Here is a 24,938-nt window from a genome sequence, read left to right on the forward strand (position 1 = left end):
TCCTTCCTCCCTCCCTTCCTTCAACATTTGAATGAGTACATGTGTTAACCACTGTGCAAACACAGAAGAGAGCCTCCCAATGACAGAGGATAACATAAGACCCCACATTATCATCTGACTTTTGGAAACCATTAGGAAAAGAGTAACTTGGGCAGTCCCCTTTGATCCGGCCTGGTCTTGCTGGAAATGAAACACTGGTCCACCAGCTTCATGTATTCTCTACCTCTGACCTGCAAGTTAATACCTAAAATGATGGCTGCTACGTCCCTCGGACATTTTGTGTCCTGTTTTCCGCCAAAAAACTTAACGCCATGTAATGTTGGATTCACTACGGTATTATTTAACTTTCAATTCTGAAATAATTTTAGATTTCCAGAAGAGTAGCAACAATATAGTAAGGAGAATTCCCTATGCCCTTCACCCTACTTCCCCTAATGCTAACATTTTTTATAACTATATTAGTAAAATTATCAAAACTAAGAAAGTAACACTGACTCAGTACTATTAACTAAACCACGGACCTTATTAAGACACCAGTTTTTCACAAATGTGCCCTCTCAGTTCAGGATTCTACAGTGCATTTAGTGGTCATGCCTCCTTCGGCTTCTCCAACTTGGAACCGTTCTTGGTCTTCCCTTACAACGAACAGTACAGGGCACGTATTTTGTAGACTGTCCCTCAGTCTGGTTTTGCCTGGTGTTTTCTCATGACTGGATTAAGATTATGGATTTGGGGGGGGAACATCAAGAGGTGAGGAGCTCTTCACAGTGCACTGTATCAGGAGATGCATGGGACTATGTCTAATTACTGGGGAGGGGGTAACTCTGATCTCTTTACAGTGGGGATAACTTTACCCCACTGTAAAGTTACTATTTTCCCTTTTATAATTAATAAATATATTAGAGAAGATACATTGAGACTATAAAGATCCTGTTTCTCAAATTTTCCACCTATCACTATAGCATTCATTGGTAGATCTTGATTGCAGCAACCATTACTGTAGTGTTCTAATGGTGAGCGTTCATTTTCCCCATGTCTTCTACACTTAATTACAATTCTTCTTTAATCTTCCCCTTTCATTTATTCATTAAATCATTTATTTATCATATTGTCATTGTATTTGTCATGAGCATTTTATTCTTTGAATAAACTTAGTACTATTGTTATTTATTTCGATGCTCAAATAGTTTTAGCTTTGGCCATGAGAAGCTAATTCAGGTTGGCTTCTGTATCCTTTCAACATGCCCTCATCTTTTTAAAATTTCATTTTAAATATTTCCTTATATCTGGCACCAGAAGAAGTTCCAGGCTCATTTTCTATTTTCCCTGCCCCGGCTCTGGAATCAACCACTTTTCCAAGGAACCCAGGTTCCTTTTACAGAAGAATCGTATTTAGAAACCAAGACTAGGACCTAGATGTACTCACTGCAGCTGGATGTCACTGCTCCTAGGCCCTGTCAGCAGAGAGAGCTGGAAATATATGTCCGAATGCTAAAATACATGTATACACCCCTCCCATATTTATTCTTGTACCTTTCTATATGTATATGTATTTTAAAAAACCCATGAATTCATACTGATACTTCTCACTCCAATCCAGGGTTCAGTCTAGTGTTATTTTGATACTATTTTTATTCATACAAGATTGAGCAACTCTGACAAAATTCTGAAGATATAAAAAGTTTCTTTCCTCTGCAGTAATTTGTCATTTGTGTGGGGAGTAAGCGAACTCGCCCTCATAACATACCTTGAGTTTGTCAGATCAATCATGATTTTCAACATTCTTAAACACAGTAGGAAAAAAACAGCTTTCTCAAAGAATCTCTTAACTTAATTTTAAGAAAGTTTAATATGAAATCATAAGAAGTTTTAGAAACAAATGACAACTCGTCCTTCAACATGGTTTAGGAGTTATAATCAAATCCAAAAAAACATTTATGTCATGCCTACACTGGATCAGGCATTACATACTTGGTATTTTTTTAATATATTATTTCGTTTAATTGTGATGACAGCCCTGTGAGATGTGACTGTCCTTGTCTTACAAACAAAGGAAACTGAAGTTCAGAGTGGTTAAATGACTTGCCCAAGTATCACTAGCTATGAGTAGCTTAGCCAGTATTCAAATACAGGTTTTTTAAACTGCAAGCCAAGCGGTTTTTTTTGTTGTTGTTTGTTTTTTACTATATCACAGATGTTCCAAGAATGTCACCAGCCAGAGAAGTTTAATCCAACCCAAAGTTGGAGGTAAGGCTGTCATAAACCCAGGAAAAATCTTTTACATTAGTAGAGAGGAGAGGTTTTCTAATTTATCCCTCCGCCAGCAGAACTTGGCAAGTGAGGGCTTTCTCTTCTCTACACTATTCGATGCTATGTCAACAGCATCCTTCATAAGCGAATGGAAATAACTGTCTACAAAGTAAATGTCAGAAATATATACCTACATTCATTTTAGGAATCCATATTCTCTTTAAGAATGCACAATGTGTTGAATAGACATCTTGTCCTTTCGTGTGAGATGACTCGTGCCCACAGCCCTAACACGAAGGCACATTCTCCAGGGGTTTTACTCTTAACAGTGGTTTTGAGATTTCCTAATATATCCATATTCTCTCACCTGGTTTCTGTGGGGCTTAAAATGTCTACAGAAGAGAGGGTTTGGAGTAGATTGTTTAACCACAGAACTGATTCAATTACTGTTGACGGACTCTCATGAACATGAACTTGGCCTCAAAAGGTGAGTCCTCTAATTACCTCTTATCTAACTAACCAGTAACAGACTATGGATATATTTGAAAACAGTACTAGAGCTGCTGTTATTGTCTGCTTATTTTGAAAGTGACTGATTGACTTTTATCTTACTGGTAACAGATGCCAATTATTATTACTGTCATCACTAAATTATCTAAGTTATCTGCGCCCAAATATCATTAACAAAGGGCCAATGTTTTAGGAATAACAGGACCTTACACAGAGTAAATAAGCTGATCCTGATGATTACTGTCTGATGGGAACCAAGCACAAAAGAATTCCGTTGTGCTTGCTGGAATGAAATAGATCAAACATGAGCAGTCATACAAACCACCTGGACAATGTGTTAAAATGCAGATTCTGATTCAGCAGGTCTAGGGTTGGGCTTGATACTCTGCATTTCTAATAAGCTCCAAAGTGATGCTCATGCTGCTGGTCCCCAGACCTCTCTTCAACTAGCCAGGAAAAGGAGAACAAAACAAAGGTTGTGAGAAACATACAGAAGATGTTCAACAGTCTGTCACTGTTACTGTTGCAAAATGATTATAATTACTACTTTCAGGATTTTTATTTAAATGACCTAAAGACTAAATAGAAGAAGTCATTAGGTAAACTAACTTTTTCTGAAAAGGGAAAAAACAAAACACTGAAAACCAGTCTTTGAGCTAAGGAAAAGTACACGACTTCTTTTTTCTTTTCTTTTTTTTAAAGATTTTATTTATTTATTTGACAGAGAGAGACACAGTGAGAAAGGGAACACAAGCAGGGGGAGCGGGAGAGGGAGAAGCAGGCTCCCTGCTGAGCAGGGAGCCCGATGTGGGGCTCGATCCCAGGACCCTGGGATCATGACCCGAGCCGAAGGCAGACGCTTAACGGCTGAGCCACCCAGGCGCCCCAAAAGTACACGACTTCTAAGAAGCAACACCACACCGAGGCAATTTCAAATCTCCAGCAGTGTGTTATAATGTCTAATTTATAATTAAAAACATTCTCCTACAGAGCAGCAGATGGCTTTAGGGTTAATTTTATCCTCGTTTCTAAAATTACCAGTAGAATTCAGATACCCAGGCTCGCTGGAGAGATACACCTCTTCTGTAATTATTATAACAGGAGCAGAGAAGACAATCGGAGTGAAAGCTGACAAACGAGGGCAGGACAGCGATGGAGACGAAGCTGACACATGACAGCAGCGGCACAGGGCTCGGCCGGCACTGACGTCACCGTGTGCTCTGCTGCCCGCCAGCTGCACAGCTTCCTTCCAAACGTCAGTGATCCCCTCTCTACCTGACAGGAGGGCAACGGGAATGGTCACCACAGCTGAGATGAAATGTGATCCTGCTGACCAGTGTGAGGCATCAATTTGTGCAGTGAGGGAGTTCAGTGAGCTAAGGAGCAAATAAATGGTCTTCCTTAGCCCCAAATAGGGTGGAGAGCGGGGAGGGAGAAGAGGGGAAAAACAAAACAAAACAAAACAAAACTCAACAAAACCCTCTGAGCCGTCTTCCACAGCCCAGGCTTAATGTGTTCCTGGTGCTCAGTGGGCTTGAAGGATAAAGAGGAGGTCTCACTGTGCTTGCTGACGCAGAACTCTTTTTACATAATACCAGTGGCAGGAGGATAGCAAATAGAAGACTTCTAATAAATATTTTACTACCTATCTCAGCCTCCCCTAGCCTTTTTTTGGTTCCAGGGCATAAAGCTGGAATTATATGTACAGAAACCCTGTCTCAAGGTCTTCTTGTGAACAGGAAGATTGTTAGAAACAATAATGAGAGATGATGGGTTACTCGGAGGTCATGGGTCAATTCAGAAAGGAAGCATCCCTCTTGGGCGAAAGACAAGTGACTTGTGATGCACAGGTCAGATCTATCAGGCTATTACACATCACTATGTTTAAGGTCCCTCTTAGAAAAAAAAAATCATATCAAGTACAGACAATTTAGAATATAAATGATAAACTTGTCTTATTCCTTTGATATTTTAAGGCTTTAAGGCCTTGGTAATTAAAAAAAAAACATGGTGAGGGGGGTTATATGGTTATCAGAATTTTCAGGACTTGTTTTCACATGGAATCAATTATATACTGAATACAAAGAATAGCTACCTTTTACTGAGTGTTTACATGGTGCCAGGAACTTTAATCAACAATTTATTTAACACTTAAATAGCATTAACTATGTGCCAGGCACTGTTCTAAGTACTTTGCAAATATTAACTAGTAACCGCTGTGAGATATGAACTTCAATCATTCCCTCTTCACAGATAAGGAAACTGAGGACAGAGACGTTAGGTAATGTGTCCAAGGTCACCCATCTAGTAAGTGGCATAACCACGATTCAAACCCAGGTAGTCTGGTTCTAGAGACCATACTCTTACCTACTAGCCCCCTGTCTCTAACATTATCATGAATCCCTGCAATATTCCTGAGAAACAGATTAATCTGTTTCATACATATGGAAACAGAGGCTCAGTGAGTGTAAATAATCAGCCCAAGGTCACACAGCCACTAAGGGGCACAGCCAGAGTCTCCACCAATACTGTCTGCTATCATACTCCACATTCTTTACGTAGAAGCCTTGTTTGAATGGTGATATTTTCTGAAAACTTCCTCCAACTAGTTCATACATTTTTATCTTTATCTAAGTATTTATTATAAACATTTCAGATTAGGAAAGGTGAAGAATAAAACTAAAAGTCCTTCACCTATTTATTCTCAACTTGATGCCTGAACAGTCATAGCCAAAATAGGAGGAAATATTACCACAACTACTACAATTAATGAAAACCAATATTTCTTTGCATTCTGCCTCATATTCTGCAAAGGCCGGAGGTGTCATAATTGAGGCAATGAACACACATGGGTATGGATGGATCCATGGCTCATCAGTGTCTGAAGTCTTTATCCATAGGAGGAGCATAAATTAGAAAATGATTTCAAAGCCATGTTTCTGTACTTATTAAAATAAACCACATTTTACACTTCTACCCCATTTTCTTTTTTGTAAATTACAAAATATTGTAATTTACACCTAGTTTTGGTTTGCACTTTCTCTTCAATTTCAACATACAAGATAGCTAAAATAGTTCATTTATTCAGCCCATTTAGCAATTAAAAGAGATCTTCATAAGGAGAACAAGCAAAGTATAATTTGAGGGAATAATTCTGCCTTTTATTCTGAGTTCTTGCAATCTTTCCATGGAGTCCCATCTTTCCTACATGCATTGGAATTCTTTAAAATTCAAGAAGATTCCTCAGAGATCAGAAGATGATGTTTTTAAAGGAAAGCAGGACTATAAAAAAGTTATAAAATCTATGGATAAAAATAAACATTCTGGAGAAATTCTTTAAGCACAGAGAAACACATATAAACTTCTGATGTGAAATTCTTCATGACGTAGCTCTGCCTACCTGTCCAGGCTCTTTCCCTATCCTTTGTCACTGGCACTTAGATCCCACTAGCTCTGGTCCACAGCTTCCTTACACAATCTTGAGTTCTCTGGCCTACCTGCCTTTGCATATGCTGAAACCTGCTTGGATCCGCCATCCCTACCTCATACCCCCTTTGCTTTTCTCTCCTTTTGTCCCCTTCTTAATCAAGTCTTAGCTAATCATTTCCCTGGTTCTTCCAGGAAGAGTTAGTCTTTCTCCTAGCCTCATGGCCTTCATAATTATCTTCTTGTATTATATTTAGTTAAAGCTCTGGTTTTGGGTTAACTCCTCCAGGTGAGAGCAGAGTTGAACTTTTTTGCATTGTTATCGTTTTCATCTTGAAATACTTCAATCTCCAGGACTTAGCCTAGGAGCATAGTAGATGCTTCATAAACATTTACTAAAATTTGGGGTAAATGGTGGTGAGGATGACAGAAAAACGTGGACAAGAGGATATTTGAGTGCTAAGATATACTGCGTGTGTGTGTGTGCACGTGCATGTCTCCACTTGTGAGGTAATGGAATCAATGAGACTCGATGGATGAATACTGAATGATAAAACCCAAAATTCAGTTAGTGAGTAACCCTTGAGGAAAAACTTACCAATAATGCTTGAAAACTCAGAATCTTTGCTTCCTGAGGTCAAAGAGACCTAGCTGTGAATACCACATAATGACATTAGAAATACTGAGTTGATCTACCTATATTATATGCCAAAATTATAAGAGACGTATTATAGCCAGGCAAAACTTGGTTATAACCTTAAAGGAATATTCTGTATATTTTGTTTGCAAGTTTCTTTGGTGTTCTACTTTGACATTTTCTTTTGAGACGTTAGTGACAGAGCACTCTGTAATTTCTATAGCATATGACTCACACTGCTAACCTTTCTCTGCCTAAAAAGACTCCCAGAACTCCTTGGAAGTATGTTTTTGTGAATTTTTTGTTTTAGTGATAAAGGAATATGAAGGTGAAGCAGGGGTTTCCTCTTTCTTTCTACAGAGTTCAAAAAACAAGAGCCTTCTCTGAAGACAACAATTTGGGGGCAGCAGATGCTTCCAAAAAGTAAAAAAAAGTCCCAGGGAAGTGCACTCCTGAAGAATGGCAAACAGGAGTGAGATGAATGAGACCAATAGAAGGGCCAAAAGAAGAAGAGAAAAAACAAAACAAAAAACAAAACCACAAATGGGAGAAGTGAACACACATAAGAAACTATGGAAACACCAATACTGTGGATTGCACTTTCAAAACAGAAAAGACAAATCAATGCAAATCTTTATATACATAATGGGAATGAAACAGATTGACTTAAAAAACTGTCTTATTCAGGCAATCCCATTAGAAAAAAAAGTCATAGCCTGCAGAATGGAAAATCCATTACCTCCCTGAACCATATGTAACATTGGCATTTAAAATTAATTATTAACATTAAAGTAAAAGTTAAAATAAAGTAAGTAAAAATTAATTATTTGCTTTCCCTCAAATGCCCAAGGCAAAAACTAATGGGAAATGGCATAGAAATAAACCAGTTACATGCACAAATTAGATGCTTTTATCTTCTATTTTATACCGCAATACAGCAAACCAAGGCTGTTGTTTTGTCCCTAAGCTTAGGAGTCCAATGAGTATCCAACCTAGCTAGTCAGCAAATAATTTCTTGGTCAGCTCCTCTCATCTGGATGTCCCTCTGTTCCTCTTTAACAATCCTAGAACAAAACACCACCACTTGCAACTTTGCTAAACTTTTGCTTCAAACCCCTTATCTTCTTCAATACCCTAACTGAAAGGAATCTCCCTTCCACACCTACAACCTCTGCTGCTGCTACTCTAGCCCAGACCCACATTTTCTTAACTGGACTACTGCCTTAGATTCCTTATTAATCTTCTTGCCTTCAGTCTTACCCACGCCTCCTACCCATCTTCACCCTGCTGCCAGATAGAAACCTCCTTCCAACATGCAAATCTAATCATAGTAGCCCAGTCCCACCTTCACTTCCATCCCACCCTACAATTTTCAATAGGTTGCACTCCCTATTTCCAACAGAATAAACTCTGAAATCTTTTTCATGGGGTTCAAGGCCCTTCATATTCTGCTCTTTGCCTACCTGTTCCTCCTGTGTCGATTCCTGTGCCTACAGATTTCACATTTCACTAATACTGAGCTACAGTTCCCCACCACACCAATCTCAATCTCTTTCCCTTATACCTGTGGTATTTACACAGTTTGCCTGTGTGCAATATCCTACTTCCGTTTATCTTCCTGGCAAGCTTCTAACTCATCCCTCAAGCCTAAGTTCAAATAGTTCCCTCTCTGTGGAGCCTCCAGGTAGAGCGCTATTCCTTCACCTAGATTCCTATTGCAGTTCGTACATACATTTTTGGGCAACATATTGTATTTTAATTATTTTTATCTCCCCACTAGACTTTTAGAATCAGAGGATTTGTATCCCCAGTATACCTAGCATGGCACAGTACCTGATGCATAAATATTTATTGAATTCTTGACCATATGGATAAAGAAACTTGGACTATAAAATACAAAACCTTTTACAATTGTGAAAACTGTAGGAGAAAAACTAGCAAAATAATCTCTGTACCCTCAACCTCCATGTTATAACTCAAAACCTGATTGTATCAGAGCCAGGCATTAGACTTCTATCACTGTCTTTTCTCCGGCTGTGACCTCTCTGCACAATCACCCATAACCAGGAGTGCAGGCAGAGCACCAGCGTGATCCTGTACTGCTCCTCTGGTCCGGCTCCCAGTCCCCTACCTCACACACACCCAGACAAATGGACCTCCTCCAGCAGGGCGCAAGGGACCTGGCCACAAATCAGACCCCAGTCCTGCCACCGTGTACATTAGCAATAAACCAATTTCTCTTGTCATTACACTTAGAACTATGAGTAAAACACACTTTAAGAAAGCCCGATGTCACTGGTAGAAATGTTCCTGAACCTCTGCCTGCACACACACCACGGACAGTGGCTCGTGTCTGGTCATGTTAGAGCCAGCTGCGTCCCAGCTACCTGCTAGCTTGATGTTCATGTTGCTATCCAGCAGGAGATTTTCAGCCTTGAGATCACGGTGCACGATCTTCCGACCATGACAATAATCAACAGCGGACAGGATTTGCCAGAATTTGCGCCTGGCCTCAGACTCATTTAACCGGCCATGATTAGCAAGGTAGTCTGTAAAAAAGGAGAGAATTTAGGATTATTCACCAAAACCAACCAACCAACAAAAAATCCCCACTATTAGTAGGTAGAATTTTTTCTCCTCAAAAAGTTATCTTTTTATTTATCTTATTGTAATTCCAGTGTAGTTTATATACAGTGCTATATTAGTTTCAGGTGTACAATACAGTGATTCAACAATTCCATATATTACTCAGTGCTCATCAAGATAAGTGTACTTTAATCCCCTTCACCTATTCAAAAGCTTTTTAAATGAATAGGAGTGAGTGTTCAAGTACCATGCTGTTTTCCAAGTTCCCTGCCTTGAGAAAAGTAATTCCAATCATATTTCACTGGAGTCCAGATAAATGGAGAGAGCCCAAGGCCAGACAACAGCAAGTGGCATAATATTCACAGTATAATTCACAATGCTTTTTTATGTCTAAGCACTCTCTCTGTTCTGTTTACAAGTTTGCTGAACATTTTTCCTAACCATATTTAAAAAACAAAATTTATGTAAAAAAAAAAAAACAACAAAAACCCCATGAATCCCTTTTCTGACATCTCATCAGACAAAAGGTGTCTTTCTTTTAAGCAATCATTTCCTGCAGTTATTATAGAAGCCACCTGTAACATAAGATTCAGTGGTCCCTGGAAGTAGCTTAAATAATTCACACTCTGTTTTGTTTGGTGGAGCACTTATGATTTACCCAAGACTTGTTCTCTAAATCAAACATGATAGCCATGTTCTCTAAGCAAATATACTTTGCAAGATACATTAGCTACCTTTGTATAATGTTATAATCTCTGCTAAAGCAGTTTATCTGAAAATTAGTTCTGCATATGTTTATATGAACTCAATAAAACAAAACATTATAGCTCATTCAAGTTTTGCCTGAACATCTAAAAGGCCTCTGAAACGATCTTTTGAGGGGGAAGGGTCAGCAGAAATCTTGAAAGGCTTTTCAAAAATTTAAGATTATTTTCCCAACTTAGGAATTGTATGGGTGAATGAATATTCAGCCATCTCCATATATTTTCTGCTCTGGGCTATGTGGTTTACTGATATTTAGAGTCCATGGCTTTGGCTCAGGACATCCTCAATATTTATTATAAAATTAACATTTGTACAGCAGTTTATAGTTTATAAAGCATGTTCGTATCACTGTATTCCTCTTAATCTTCCTAAAAATCCTCTATGATAACTATTACTCTAATTTTCATTTTATAGATGAGGAAGCTGAAGATCAGAGGGGTTACGTAATCTGGCTGAATTCATACAACTGGTAAGTGAATGGTTACTTCACTCTAACCATGGAGGGGCACTGTTCTCAATCCACGCTCAAGTTAATAAACTTTAAAAAACCGTATCAAGCTTCTTTACTAGACTCGGGCTGAAATCCTATCCTTTCAAACCCTGCTCAAATGCCACCTTGCCCTTAAACAGTTCCTCGTCACTTCAAGTAGAACTAATCTCTATACTCTGAACTCCTATCACTGACAACACATTGGCTCACACTGTAGTTACCTGCATATATCGCATAAATATCTCAAAGTGCGTATGTGTTTGGGTGTATACACACACACACACACACACAGCCTTAATTCTAACACACTGTGTGTTAGAAAATAAGATACCTTCACTTAAGCTTTCTGAAGATAAGGGCCGTATTATTTTCTTTGGTACTCCCCACACTGCTTTAGTACTATGTACAAAACATCAGAGGCACAGTTTTTATTAAATACTTAGCTGATTAAGGTCTGGTCATGGATGGTATCATCAACCATTATAAAATATAGAATATTAGATGTTAGAGGCTTTAAATGTAAGCAGGCAGACCTAAATGTGTCTAAAACATAAAATCCTAGAAGTGAGCACAGGCAGTAATTTCTCTGACATCAGCTATAGGAAAACAAAACAAAAAAGGCAAAATCAGACCTATAAATACAGAGAACAGACGGCAGACGAGGGTGTGGGGTTGGGCCAAATGGGTGAAGGGGAGAGGGAGCTACAGGCTGAAGTGAGTAAGTCACAGGAATAAACAGCAGAGCATAAGGAATACAGTCAACGATACTGTAATAGTGATGTAATGGGGCAGACAGTAGCCACGCTTGTGCAGAACACAGCCTAATGTACGAACTTGTCAAACCACCAAGTTGTACACTTGAAACTAACGTAACATTGTGTGTAGATTATACTCAAATAAAAAAAACGTAAGCAGACATTTTGTATGTTTCTTCATCTGCTATAATCACAAATTGAGATGATCAGCTCCCCACATTTTCCTTTTGCCTTTACAGAGCACACATAATAGCCATTCAGAATTCTACCGGGGAAAAAAAATAAAAATTTAAGAATATATAGACTTTTCAGCCAGAATGTCCAACCTGTCATCACAGTGACTATGTCTAAGTTAACTACCAAGTAAACTATGTACTATCTGTTCATAAGAGTAAACCAGAGCCTCATTTCTATATTGGATGAACAGGGAAATCTATAACAAAGGGTTGGCCCCGTGGGCAAATATAACTTACTGAGGGAAATGCAACGTGTTTTCTGTACAGGATTATCTTTTGGCTAGTTACTAGTGTTATCTTTGCAGAAATTCCACACCAAATGCCACTTAAGCTGTAGCTCTAAAGAGACAATTTTTTCATAGACAAATAAATGACTCTTCAGAGAGACAAAATTTCTTTCTGTTGAAAATGCTGAGTCAGGGACACCTGGGTGGCTCAGTCAGTTAAGCATCTGCCTTTGGCTCAGGTCATGCATGGTCCCAGGACCCTGGGATAGTGTCCCACATCAGGCTCTTTGCTCAGCGGGAAGCCAGCTTCCTCCTCTGCCTGCTGTTACCCCTGCTTGTGCTCTCTCTACACAAATAAATAAAATCTCTATAAAAAAAGAAAAGAAAAGAAAGAAAATGCTGAATCAATGTGAGTTAATTGGAAAAATTTTTGTGATTCTGGCAACATAGAGAAACCTAACAGATCCAATGTGAACAAATGTAAGTATATGGGGGAAAGAACAACAACAAACTGTCACCTACAAAATGAGTCCTAGGAAGCGCAAGAGAATCTAGAGTACAGACGTTTTTGAAGCGATCAGTCCAAATTAATGCCACCCTAGCCAGGGGGGATGAGAAGCTTTGGAGCCTGGCAGGAAAGGTACTGTGGGGGGGTGGGCGGGAGGAATGGTATGCCTGAACCTAAAATTACCATGTAAAGCTAGAATCGCGTAACAATAAATATAGAACACACTGTGAGAAAAATGACAACATCCACGGTCCAGAGATTAAGACTGCCTGCTTCAAGAGGTTGGTATGTTCACTCCTCCCTTCCTCATTCTGTATGTTTTCTGCAGTGTGGGCATCCCTGAAAACTGTACCATCTGCTGAGAAATCAGTAACAGGAGTAACTGAGGTAAAAACCTGTGGCCGAAATCACATTGGTTTAGGTATACTTCCTCATCCTCTGTGAGGGGCACTGTTCTCAACCCATGCTCGTTAATACACAAGGTCCTCAAGGTAACATGCAAAAAGCATATTCATGTTTCGCATGAAAAACTTAATTATGGGGGCGCCTGGGTGGCTTAGTCGGTTGGGCGTCTGCCTTCGGCTCCGGTCATGATCCCGGGGTCCTGGGATCGAGCCCCGCATCGGGCTCCCTGCTTGGTGGGAAGCCTGCTTCTCCCTCTCCCACTCCCCCTGCTTGTGTTCCCTCTCTCGCTGTGTCTCTATCAAGTAAATAAAATCTTTAAAAAAAAAAAAGAAAAACTTAATTATGGTTACAGAACAAACTTGAGTGTAACAGCAATTTTCCATACTAATTGCCTGTATGTGTATTTTTGATTGGTACAATTAAAAAACTGCTTTATCCTATGTTTAAATTTGTTCTGATAAGTGAAATGTAATTTTGTTGACTTTAATAAGAAAACTTTTTAAGGTTATATTTTGTATGTCCTTTCCTCACTTTGCTTTTACAGTAACTGATTTTTTTTGTATTTTACAAAAATCATGGTCTGTGACAAATTGGACAATTAAAAAATTGGTCTTTCAATACTGATAATTTGAGAAATACTGGTATAGACAAGTAAATAGGCAATTGCAATACACCATGATAAAGCCTAGCACAGGAATAAATATATCCTGATAAAAATTTTTGTAGGTATCTTTTAAAATTTTCTATTTTTTATTATGAAAATTTCAAATATACATGAGTAGAAAAAATAGTATAATGAATCTCCCAGATTTAAGAGTTGTCAACATTTTGTCATAGTTCACATCTTTTTTTTTCTTCTGTAGTAACCTAAAGCAAATGCTCGCATCACTTTGTTTCACCCTAAATACTTTTCTGTGTATCTTAAAAAACAAAACAAAACAAAACATTTTCTTACATAACCATAATACCATCACCACGCCTAACAAAATTAACAATTCCTTAATATCATCTAACTCACAGTCTGAATTCAAGTCTCCTCAGTTGGCTTACTGGAATCAGGATCCAAATAAGATGTACTTTTTTTTTTAAAGAGAGAGAGCTGGGGAGGGGGAGGGGTAGAGAGAAAATCAAGCAGTCTCCACGCCCAGCACGGAGCCTGATGTGGGGCTCGACCTCACAACCCTGAGATGAAGACCTGAGCTGAAACCAAGAGTCGGACATTTAACCGACGGAGCCACCCACGTGCCCCAAGATGTACATTCTGTATTTGCTTATTTTGTCTTTGGAATCCTTTTCTTCTGGAACAGTCTTCCTCCCTCCCCTTTTCCTATGCTACTGACTTGCTGAAGAGACTAGGTCAGTCATCCTACATTCTGGATTTGTCTTTTACTTCCTCATGATCTTGCTTTAACTTATTCTCTTATCTCCTGTATTTCCAATAATTTGGAATTCAAGTATAAAGAATAGAATAGATGCAAGTTTAATTTTTTTGGAGGGTGGCAAGAATATGTCATAGGTGCATCTACTTGGAGGACTACAACATCTGGTTCTCCCGCTTCTAGGAGTGCTAAGGTTGGTCACTGAGCCATGGGGGTGATAGTTTGATCCTTCAATTAAACACTGATCCTTCAATTAAACATTCTCATCTCTCTTTTTCCTAATACGGGTCTTAAGCTCTAGTGTACATCAGAACCCTTAGAGGCCTTGTTAAAACAGATTGCTGGGGACCTACCTCTAGAGTCTCTGACACAGCACGTGCTGGAAAGGCCCAAGAATTTATGTATTTTTTATAAGTATCCAGGTGATGCTTAAGACACTGGAACAGGGGCTGTACTTGGGAGAACCACAGCACTAATTTTAGTATTCACTGGTGGTTGAACCTGAACCAGTTACTTCATTAGGGGTTACAAAACTGTGACTTTCTAATTATTTTATTCCTGCCACATCTATTAGATGAAATTCTTCTGTTGTCAATTAGGGCTATTTAGTTATCCTGAACTAAAACTAAAATAGGTCAGGAAGGATAAGTGCTTAATTCTTCTTCCTTAATTTAAACCAATTTTCAGAGTAAGGGGTTGGTACACTGGCTACCTCCAATGATAACTATTAAGATTTGTATGTTTGTTTTTGTTTTTCTTCTATTTTAGGATTCTCTTAAGTATCATAATGGGTGCATGGATTCTTATATACTCAATTTATTTCAATTAATTAGTCATTATTCTTTTTGATGCTCAAATCCATCTTTGACCAGTGAGAGCCCCTTTATAGGTTTTTGTTTTTTAAATCCAGAAATATTCAATGCCTTTGTTGCTTTCTGGCATAATAAATTTGTCTCATGCATAACTTGAATACTTCCTGCCCCAAACTTGGAATCAGTCACTTCTCCAAGAAGTCTTGGTTCTCTTCACCGGGGAATGGTATCTGGGTGCTTAGGGTGTTTTTTATGGCAGGATTGGTATTACTTCTAAGACTTTTCAGAGACAGAGCTAAGAAAAAAAAAAGTAATGACTTCACTCCATTTCAAATGTACCATTATAGGAATTACTTTTCTTTGATTTTTACATGTGTATTTCTTTTTCTCTAACATAAAAGATCCTCATTCTTAACATTAACATAAATTACTTATTTTATCCTATAATATACATGAAATAATGTCAAAATAGCTATACTAATATCACTACTAACAATAAAATTACTGGATGAAGTTTAAAAGTTAAAATTTCTTTGGAGTTCTTTTTAATCTTGAGATTACACCATCCTAAGAACACACAGTGCAAAAAAATAAAGAATGTAAAGTCCAAATTCTATTGTTCTAAAGTTATTTGAAAAGCTATCTCTTTGTGGTATATTTCTCTTGTGTAAGTCTATTTTGTGAATATGTAAAACACTTACCTGATGTTTAAAATGACACCAAAATTAAAACTATGCAACATGATATAATCCAAGAAGTCTTGCTTTTTATCCCTGTTCCCTTCCTCTGCCTACAGGTAACTTTTTATTAATTTTTGTTTATCCTTTGCTTCATTTGATATATATAATTATGTATATATAATTGTATTCTCCCCACTTCTTACACAAAAACATTTATCCTTTTTCGGTTTCATTTTATAGCAGTACATAGAAGTCTTCCATATTCCTTTTACATCATTGCGGATACTTCTAGTATTTAATAGTACGGGTTTTTTTTATTTATTTTTTTAAGATGTTATTTATTTATTTGATAGAGAGAGAGAGAGAACACAAGCAGGGGAAGCGGGAGAAGGAGAAGCACAATCCCCGCTGAGGAGGGAGCCTGATGTGGGGCTCGATCCCAGGACCCTGGGATCATGACCTGAGCTGAAGGCAGACGTTTAACCAACTGCGCCACCCAGGCGGGGTTAAGAATGAAGGCTCAGAAGTCGGGCTGCTTGGGTTCAAATTCTGTCTTCGTACTTGCTGACCATGTGACCTTGAGCACATTACATAACTCCCCCCCCCACACCAACCTCCATTTGCTAATCCAAAAACGGGGATGATGATGATGATGATGATGATGATGATAAATAGAATAACAACAGAACACTTCACAAGGTTATGTGAAGGTTAAATGGAAAAAGCAATTTAAAAAAAGAAAAAACCCTCTTCGTGGTGCCTGACATATACAAATGCTCAATAATGTTAGCTGCTATTATTTCACTATGACTGCTACTATTGTTGTTATTATATTATCAGGGGTTGACTCAGGCTACTTTCCTTTCCCAACTACTAACTACCCAAAAGCCCCTTATTTTTTTTTTTAAGATTTCATTTATTTGAGAGAGAGAGAGAAAAAGAGAGCGAGCATATGAGCAGGGGGAGAGGGAGAGGAAGAAGCAGGCTCCCCACTGAGCAGGGAGCCCGATGCGGGGCTCGATCCCAGGAACCTGGGATCATGACCTGAGCCGAAGGCAGACGCTTAACTGACTGAGCCACCCAGGTGCCCCCTTATGATATGATTTTTATGTTTCACATTCCACTGACATTGCTTTAAAGTCACAAGCAATTTCTCTAGGCTGAAGCCAATTACCTTTCCTCAGTCCTCATCTTTTATGACCTTTCAATTATATTTTATACTTAATTGGCTTCCAAAATAGACATCTCTCTCTATTGAATTGACCTTTCTCTTTTAACCACATAAAACTACTACAGTCTAATTCTGGCCCTTTGCCTTTCTTTTTCTATACACCTTTCCTCACAGAATTGATCTAACCTATCACTTTCTTGTGGATCACCTCTGATCTGCTTCATTCTTAGCTGGATAATGTTAGTTCCCTTTCATACTCTTCTCACTTAGTGCCAGTCTCAGGGTGCCTCTTTAGTTACTCCAGCAAAGATCTGTTTTAACACTCTGGCCTGGGACCTTTTGGTCACAGATCCTATTGGGAAGCTAATAAAAATTACACTTACATACAAACACACACATAAAACTTTGTATGCAATTTCAAGGGGGGAGGTCTATAAAATCTTAGGTTTAATCAAGGTTCAGAACTCTGTCTTGGGGGATTTCATTCATCGATTAGAATTTTTATAAAAATAACCTCCAGATTAGCCAGGCACATTTGACGTTTCAACAATTACTCAACTGTGTACCTACGCAGATTTTCTTTCTATTGCTGCAGTGATATCAAGACTGAGCTCATCTTTCTTTTTATGAACTTCATTACCACCTTCTAAGTCACTGTAACCACCACCACCACCACCACCACCACCAGAGTGGCATTCCATCTCTTCCCCCAAGGATAAGAGGCAGCTTTCCCAGCATCTTATCAAAGTGAAGAAACCCAACTAGTTGCATTTCCTTAAGTTTTGGGGATGTCAGAATCTTTAAATCTTTCAATTTTAAGCTTAAAATTCTTTAGTCAGAAATTATTAACACCCCTTAAAGATGGAGCTGAGTTAATAGCCCAAAAGATTAAAAAGAAATGCAATTAAATTTTAATGTTATATTAAAAGGACTTAATTTGTAATTTCACCAATTTGTAATTTGGAAGTAAAAAGGCTGATTATCAATTTAATATTTTTTTGCTTAATTAACCTTAAAAGAAACAACCCATTTCAGACAATTAAATCCTGGTCAGAGGTCTCTAACTCATAAATCTGTGAAGAATTCACATTTAATTACCAAATTTGAAGAGAAATTGTGTTTTTAGGAATATGACCACTATGAACCCTGAGGATCCTATAAGGCAATGGGAATTGGTTCTTCTGTTTTCTTCAAAATATTTTGAAGACTCATTATTTTCAATCCCCATTTTCAAATCTTTACTCAAATTTAACATCTCTTTCCTTTTATCGGTACAAAATGTCACTGTAAAATAAAACTCTGTCTTACCAGAGATCAGGACTCTGATCTCTGTCAACTTAGGTTGTGTTGGTTCTAACTGATCACTCTTAGATAAAATATAACAAGAAAGGAAGGCACATTAAATAAAAACCTGAAAAGGTTTTTAGCACATTAATATGTGTACCACCTTACACTGTAACCACTAATAGAAAATGGATTAGGTATATGATCTGTTTTGAATTAGGATGACATGGGCTATCTTAATTTTAAATATTATGACATTACTTATAATATTAAATTACATTAAACTTTTAACCTGGAGACAACTTACAAATGGAACATGAAACTATAGATTGTTAATCTTTTATAGATTTTGCTTTTTTCTGTTTGTTTTTATAAATATACAATCATTTCAAATTGTGTGTTTGACAAAAAGGAAATTGTTGCATGTGATATATACTTTGGCAATTTAATTGTGCTTTCAGCAATTTCCCTACATTAGACTATTTGCATCTCTTAGATTCTGAATCAGTTCTTCAAGCCTAGTGGAAATACTGAAGCAACCCACAGTCTTCTGAGAAGATGAGTTTTTAGTTACATAAAGTTTTAAAGTTTTTGGCAACAAAAGCAAATATATCACACTTTTCTAAAATTATTTATAACCCCCACAAAGAAGTCAATAGGTTGCAATACTGGTGATAGGAATGGATATCAAACAGAAGACTTAAAATTTTTTTCATATCTTTTAATAAGACAAATAAATACATTTCTGATTTCTTTGGACCTAGGGAGATTTTAAAATATAGCAGAAATAAGTTCTGGAGTCAGACAAGCCTGTCTAAAGTGGCCTCCCCCAGATACTTTCCAGCTAATCACCCTATTTCCCTTACATTTATTATACTGTGTAATTATAAGTTTTATGTTGTCTCCTCCACCCAAATAGAAGTTTCATGACGACAAAGGGTTGGACATAGTGGCTGACACAAAAAAATCACTCAACTATTTGTTGAATGAATGAATAAAAGGATGTCTTTTACACTTTAAACTTAAATTTTTAACATTCTTCCTTAATTTGATTCCATGAGGGAGAAAGCGTTGTGCTGATATTGACCTGAAGAAAATCAGTACAATTGAGGGTCCAGGTAGTTGTATGCTACTGTGCTCATTAGTCTTTTCTAGTTAATTTTATTCTGACTCATAGCTGAGGGGTGTGTGTGTGTGTGTGTGTGTGTGTGTGTGTGTTTAAAGATCTATACACATATACAGAAAGTGAACCAAAAACCGCAATCTGGAGAGGCCTTTATGAGAAGGTATTATTTCAAATGGGGAGAAAAGCGTTCCAGGAACAGCTGTAGCACATCCATGAAGCCAAAAGGACATCAAGGAGGCTAAAGCACAAAGAGCAAAGAAGAGGGGAGGGCCTATGATGAAACGGAAGTGAAGTCAAACTCAGCAAGAACTCAGAAGCCTTAGGAGGGAGTCTGTAGTTTAAAATACTGGGAAACCACTGAATGGTTTTCACTAGGTGAGAGACCTGATCTAATCTACATTTCAAAAGCACTTAAAAATAATCTGAAACTGTGAACTCTGTGTTAATAAGCTGGAAGTTCCACTGAACAAAAATTCAAACAAAAAAACTAAGCAACATTACGGGAACGGCCCTGATCGAGAGTTGCTGTACAAGCCACAAGGAAATAAAATTCAGTCCCTAATGCAAACAAATTCATAATACATACAAGAAACTAAGGTTAAATAATAAAAACTTTAATCAGCCCTTCAAGACAATAATAGAAAGATGTCATGAGGCAATATTGGCTTACAGACATAAAATGAGATACTGTCTGAAACTTCATAAACTCTTCTTACCATTTCAGAACAATAGCTAGGTTCTCTTACTGATTTCAATATATGCAGTAACATTTCATTAACTGTCCCAGAACTGTTTTTTAGCAGTAATTAAAAAAATTATGTCAACTGAATAGCCTAGAAAAGTGCCTAGAGTCATATTTAATACTATCAGATGATGATGTCATCTGATGGCATTCAACATCCCAGACAATTCCCTAAATAGGTATTTTCATCCCACCTATTTTTATCATCTCTACAGGACCTCAAAGTCTGTGGTGAATTATTTCGGAGTAATGAGTATGACTGGACTGATAAATGAGTCACTCTAAGCTGAACTACTGATGTGTGCTATTTACTCAATTTATGCTAGTGTTATAGTAATATTTATAAATGCAATCTGGTCACACTTCTAACACATTCTTTACACAGATAAATACATCCAGATAGCTATTTTGATATGTAATTATTTAAGAAGGAAAGAAATACAGTCCAAAGAACAGATCATCATTTACCAAACCATCTAATTTTTAGGAATCAGGATTCAAATGCCAAACTTGGAGAATAAGATGCTGATGATGAAGGAAGCAAATCTGTTAATTTTAGTATTTTGGTTTCTCTACATATGTACTCTAAAGATACATTTTTAGCAAATATTTGAGATCTAAGACATTGCCATCATTCACGCATAAATCAAAGGGCAGATATATATATATTTCCATTAAGTTCTTCAGGTGAATGACAGTGGAAAACAATGAAGCCAGGCTGAATTGGTTCATTCAGAAATGGGCACAGATGGAGAGGGGGTTGGGGGATGAGTAAAATGGGTGAAGGGGAGTAGGAGATATAGGCTTCCAGTTGTGGAATAAGTAAGTCACAGGAATAAAAGGTACAGCATAGGGAATATAGTCAGTGGTAGTGAAACAGCATTGCACGGTGACAGATGGCAGCTACACTCGTGGAGAGCACAGTCTAATTTATAGACGTTGAATCATTATATTGTACACCTGAAACTAATGTAACATTGTCAACTGTACTCAACCAATTACAAAAATAAAAAATAAAAAAGGCAAGAAGCTAAAAAAAAGAAATGGGCACAGAGAACTCAAAAGCGTAGATTAAGCTGTACTAAGTAAGAATTTTGTCAATGAAGTTCTTGCAATAAAGTTAAAGAGCCAATCAAGTTTCCCGTGTAAGTAAGTTCAGAAAAAGCCAAGCTCCTTAGTGTATTAGCCAATGGCTTGACTATGATTTATGTTTCTTGGGATCCCACCCCGTAAGAAATAAGACATGTTAATTCACTTGTTACTGGGGAGAAAGATTAACAGTGAAAGGGAAGGGCGAGTTGGAAAAAAACCCCAAGACCACAGCTATCTGTTCAACTACACAGAAATTAATTCAGTTATAATTCAGTAACAAACTAACATTACAAGGTTGAAATGTTTCTGTGGTAGATTCCTGTTCCCATTTCTTCACTCTCTCCCTGCAACAAGCTTTCATATCCATACCCTCTGCCCTGTGACTCTGCAATGCCTCCCAGTAGAAGAGCTGATGTATATCCCTGCCCTACTGCTTTCATTCTTGATCCTGGGGAATGTGAGTGGGTTTGACTTGACCTCTCGTGTTTCTACCGTCTCCCATGACAAGAGCATGCCCCAGAATGAGAGACATGTGGAGCAGATCTAAACCCAACCTACGGCCTGAATTAGAGCCACCCCAGTGGTCCCACAGATAAAAAAAATATTTGTTGGGATACCTGGCTGGCCTAGATGGTACAGCATGCGACTCTTGAGCCCTATGTGTAATGTGGAGTTTACTTAAAAAGTAAAAATACTTGTTGATGTAGATCACTGAATTGTGGAGTTGCTGTGCAACATCATCCCAGCAGAAATATGACTAATAAAATTTCCAGTACTAGACAAGAGAGGCTTACTCAGCTAGAATATGAAGTACGCTTGCACAAAGAAATCTTTTGAACATTTTTGCCAATTTATGTGATATTTTGTGTCCTTTATTAAACATACACTTGTATTAACAATTTTTTTACACACCTGAATGACATCTTTAGGTATCAAAACTAATCTGATCGGCAACGAAGAACAACTAGTTGGGAACTGCTCACATAAATTCTATTAATTATTATCTCCATTATGTAGATGACATAAAAAGACTGGTCTGGTTTCCTCTCAGATGGAGGTCACTCGATCACTTTTTTCTAAGCCAGTTTACCCATTATTGGCACCTAGGCTTACCCACTGCCCCCAATTCCAAGGTTCCCTTCTGTGAAAGGGGGACAAAACTGGTTAAGCATCCTTCTGAAGAACAAACTACGATTCAGTTCCAAGGAAGATAGAAGTGACACAGGGGTTAACTATGGCTAACTCGTAAGTCAAGGGAGTAATCAAAGAACACAGCTCTAGAAAGACATGGACTAATGTTGAAAACACGGCTCTATTCTCAGCTCTTACGCAAATCACTTAATCTTTCTAGGCTTCAGTTTCTAAATATACCTGATATAACTTAACATACTTAATATAACTTCTAAAGTTGCTTTTTAATTTAGTATTAATACTTAAGTGGATACCACTGGATGTCACTTCAAATTTCCCCTTGGTTTATTTATTTAAAAAACTTGTTGAGGTAAAATACACACAACATAAAGTTACCATCTTAACCATTTTTAAGTGTATATTCCCCCTTAGGGCCCTTATTTCAGGACTGGAGAGAAGTTAGATGTGTTGGAGTAGCAGCTCTGAAACCACTAGTCGTTCGGCAGCATGGCAGAAAGGACAGAATCTTAAGTGGAAAGTGACTGCTAGAAGCCAGAAGAAAACAGACAAATCCAAGAAGCCCATAGGAAAGTTCAAAGATAAATGGTTCTAGCTTGAGCAGTATTCAAGGACCTGTCACAAGGAGGAGAGCCTGGACCTCTGCCTCTGGTAGTTTTAGAAAACAGTATCTGACACCTCATAAAGTTAGTAGTATCGTGCCAAAACAAGAGTACTCGGAATGACAGAAACACAAATGAAAGAATGGACAGTAAGGCCTCTAATCACGCAGCTAAATTAATAAACTAAAAACCTCTTTTTAACAACAGAAAAAGAAACTGTAAATGCTTATGGAACCTTCTGGTTCTAAGAACATAGTGGTGATGAACCTGAATAACAGAACAGGTATAGTCTTGAGCAAAGTTTTCTTCTTGTGGTCTTTGAAAGATTAATATTCGACAATGGACATGACTTCATAGAGCTGGGTTTGCAGATTCAACTCCTACATTTAATGATGTCTCCAGGTGGTTAAGTGGCTAGTTTTGGGTTACAGGCATGGTTAAACCAGGTAAACAATTAGAATGGGTTTTTTAATCATTACTCTTAGGAATACCAAACATATTATTACCATGTACTGCTGACACACACATTTAAAATAAAACACTCTAAGATACAATTTGGTACACTTCTCACTAATCTCTAAATTTTGTTAAAGCCAGAGTTTAAACTACTAGTGGTCTGATCTACAGAGTTTAGAAAGTATCTGCATCTTTCTTTCAAAGCTCCAAATCCACCAAAGGTAGAACATGGCTCCAGAACCTGAAAGACATTAAAAGTCCTTGCATCCCTCATAGGCATTGTTGTCTATATTTTTCTTCCTCTTTGAGCAGAAGGAAAAAAGAATTTAATGGTAAACCAATTTTGCTTTCTAGGAATTTGTTAGTAACTGCTAAATCCAATCACTGGTCAATTATTACAAGAATGTTAACAATAAAAAATAGATTCCTTTATAAATTTGTGGACTTAAAAAACTGCTACTCTAAGGTTTACTGAATATCCTAGGTGTAGTCGAAGAATATCCTATTGGAGTTTAACATATCTAATAATATTAGGGCCTTTTACAGCTGTGTAACTCCAAGAGAAGCTAAAGGTAAAGACTTGGGGAAATTCTGAGCTTGCCCCATTTTTAATTTAAAGTGCATCATGCTCCAGTATTACCAACAGTTCAAATAGAATACCTTCTGTACTATTCAAATATTTGTGGACTATTAAGCTTTTCTATAAATAAGGATGTCTGTTAACCAAACAAGTCGGAAAAAGCCATTGAGATTTGTCCTTTGAAATCAACAGGATTAAGCAGTAAGTGCCAGCATGGATTTATCACTCACATGCAGTGAGTTTCTGGCTTTATGTCTCCTAAAGAAAATTTCATCATGTGGATAAATGATAGGCTTAATTCATGCATTTTAAACTATGACAACTAGGCTGCAGTTTGTGCCATGAGTAGAATGAGGCCTTATCAAATATGGGCATCCCCATAAGACACAGATAAAAGGTAGAGAAGATACTTTGGGAACTAACAATGTGAAGAAGGATTTGGAAATGTAGTCTGTGGTCTATGAAATTTTTTGTGTGTGGGAAAACACTTTTAATTTTATATGGAAGTCAAAATGAACAGGTTTTCTTTATAATCATTTTGATGAAACAAAGCAATTCCATAAAGCTAGAATATCTCTACAGAATTTTTAGTATCAACTAATTTTCTGAGACACGTCATGTCTTAGATACAAGTAGATTCTGAGAGAAATAAATATATATACACAAATGTATTTTCACCTGCATCTCTCCAAACTCTTACCAGTTTAGATCTATTCCAGTCAAGAGGAGACCTACTGGGAAGTGGAGAGAAAAGGACCACGTATGTGGGTCATAATAAAGGAGTTAACTATAATTCTCTTTAAAACTTTTGTTTTCTACATTTCCTTCCTGATTTACCTTTCAATGATTCATTCATTCATTGATTAATAAAATACTGTCCACCCTGATCCTTAGCCTCATCTGCATACTCACCAACTCCATGTGGACCTCTAATATGCATTTCAAAACATAACATGCCCCAAGGGAATTCCTGATCATCTCTCCTAAACCTGCACCTTCCCAATCTTCTCAATCCAGGAAAAGGCCACTCTAATTTTAGAGTTAATCCTGAGACTCTCCATATCCAACCT

The 24,938-nt window shown here is 37.6% G+C and overlaps 1 protein-coding gene across 2 annotated transcripts in view; it reads right to left on the minus strand.

Moving 5' to 3' along the window:
* SIK2 (salt inducible kinase 2) overlaps nucleotides 1-24,938 on the minus strand; it is a 122,113-nt gene that overhangs the window by 28,923 nt on the left and 68,252 nt on the right. For both annotated transcript variants that reach the window (XM_064577447.1, XM_045895067.3), the window contains exon 4: nucleotides 9,211-9,372. In XM_064577447.1, coding sequence (XP_064433517.1) covers nucleotides 9,211-9,372 — 162 coding nt within the window. The remainder of the gene's footprint in view (nucleotides 1-9,210; nucleotides 9,373-24,938) is intronic.

The sequence above is a fragment of the Mirounga angustirostris genome, unplaced genomic scaffold (genome assembly GCF_029215605.1).
Source record: "Mirounga angustirostris isolate CCGP_5_RB_7025 unplaced genomic scaffold, mMirAng1.0.hap1 SCAF_13, whole genome shotgun sequence".
Taxonomy (NCBI): Eukaryota; Metazoa; Chordata; class Mammalia; order Carnivora; family Phocidae; genus Mirounga; species Mirounga angustirostris.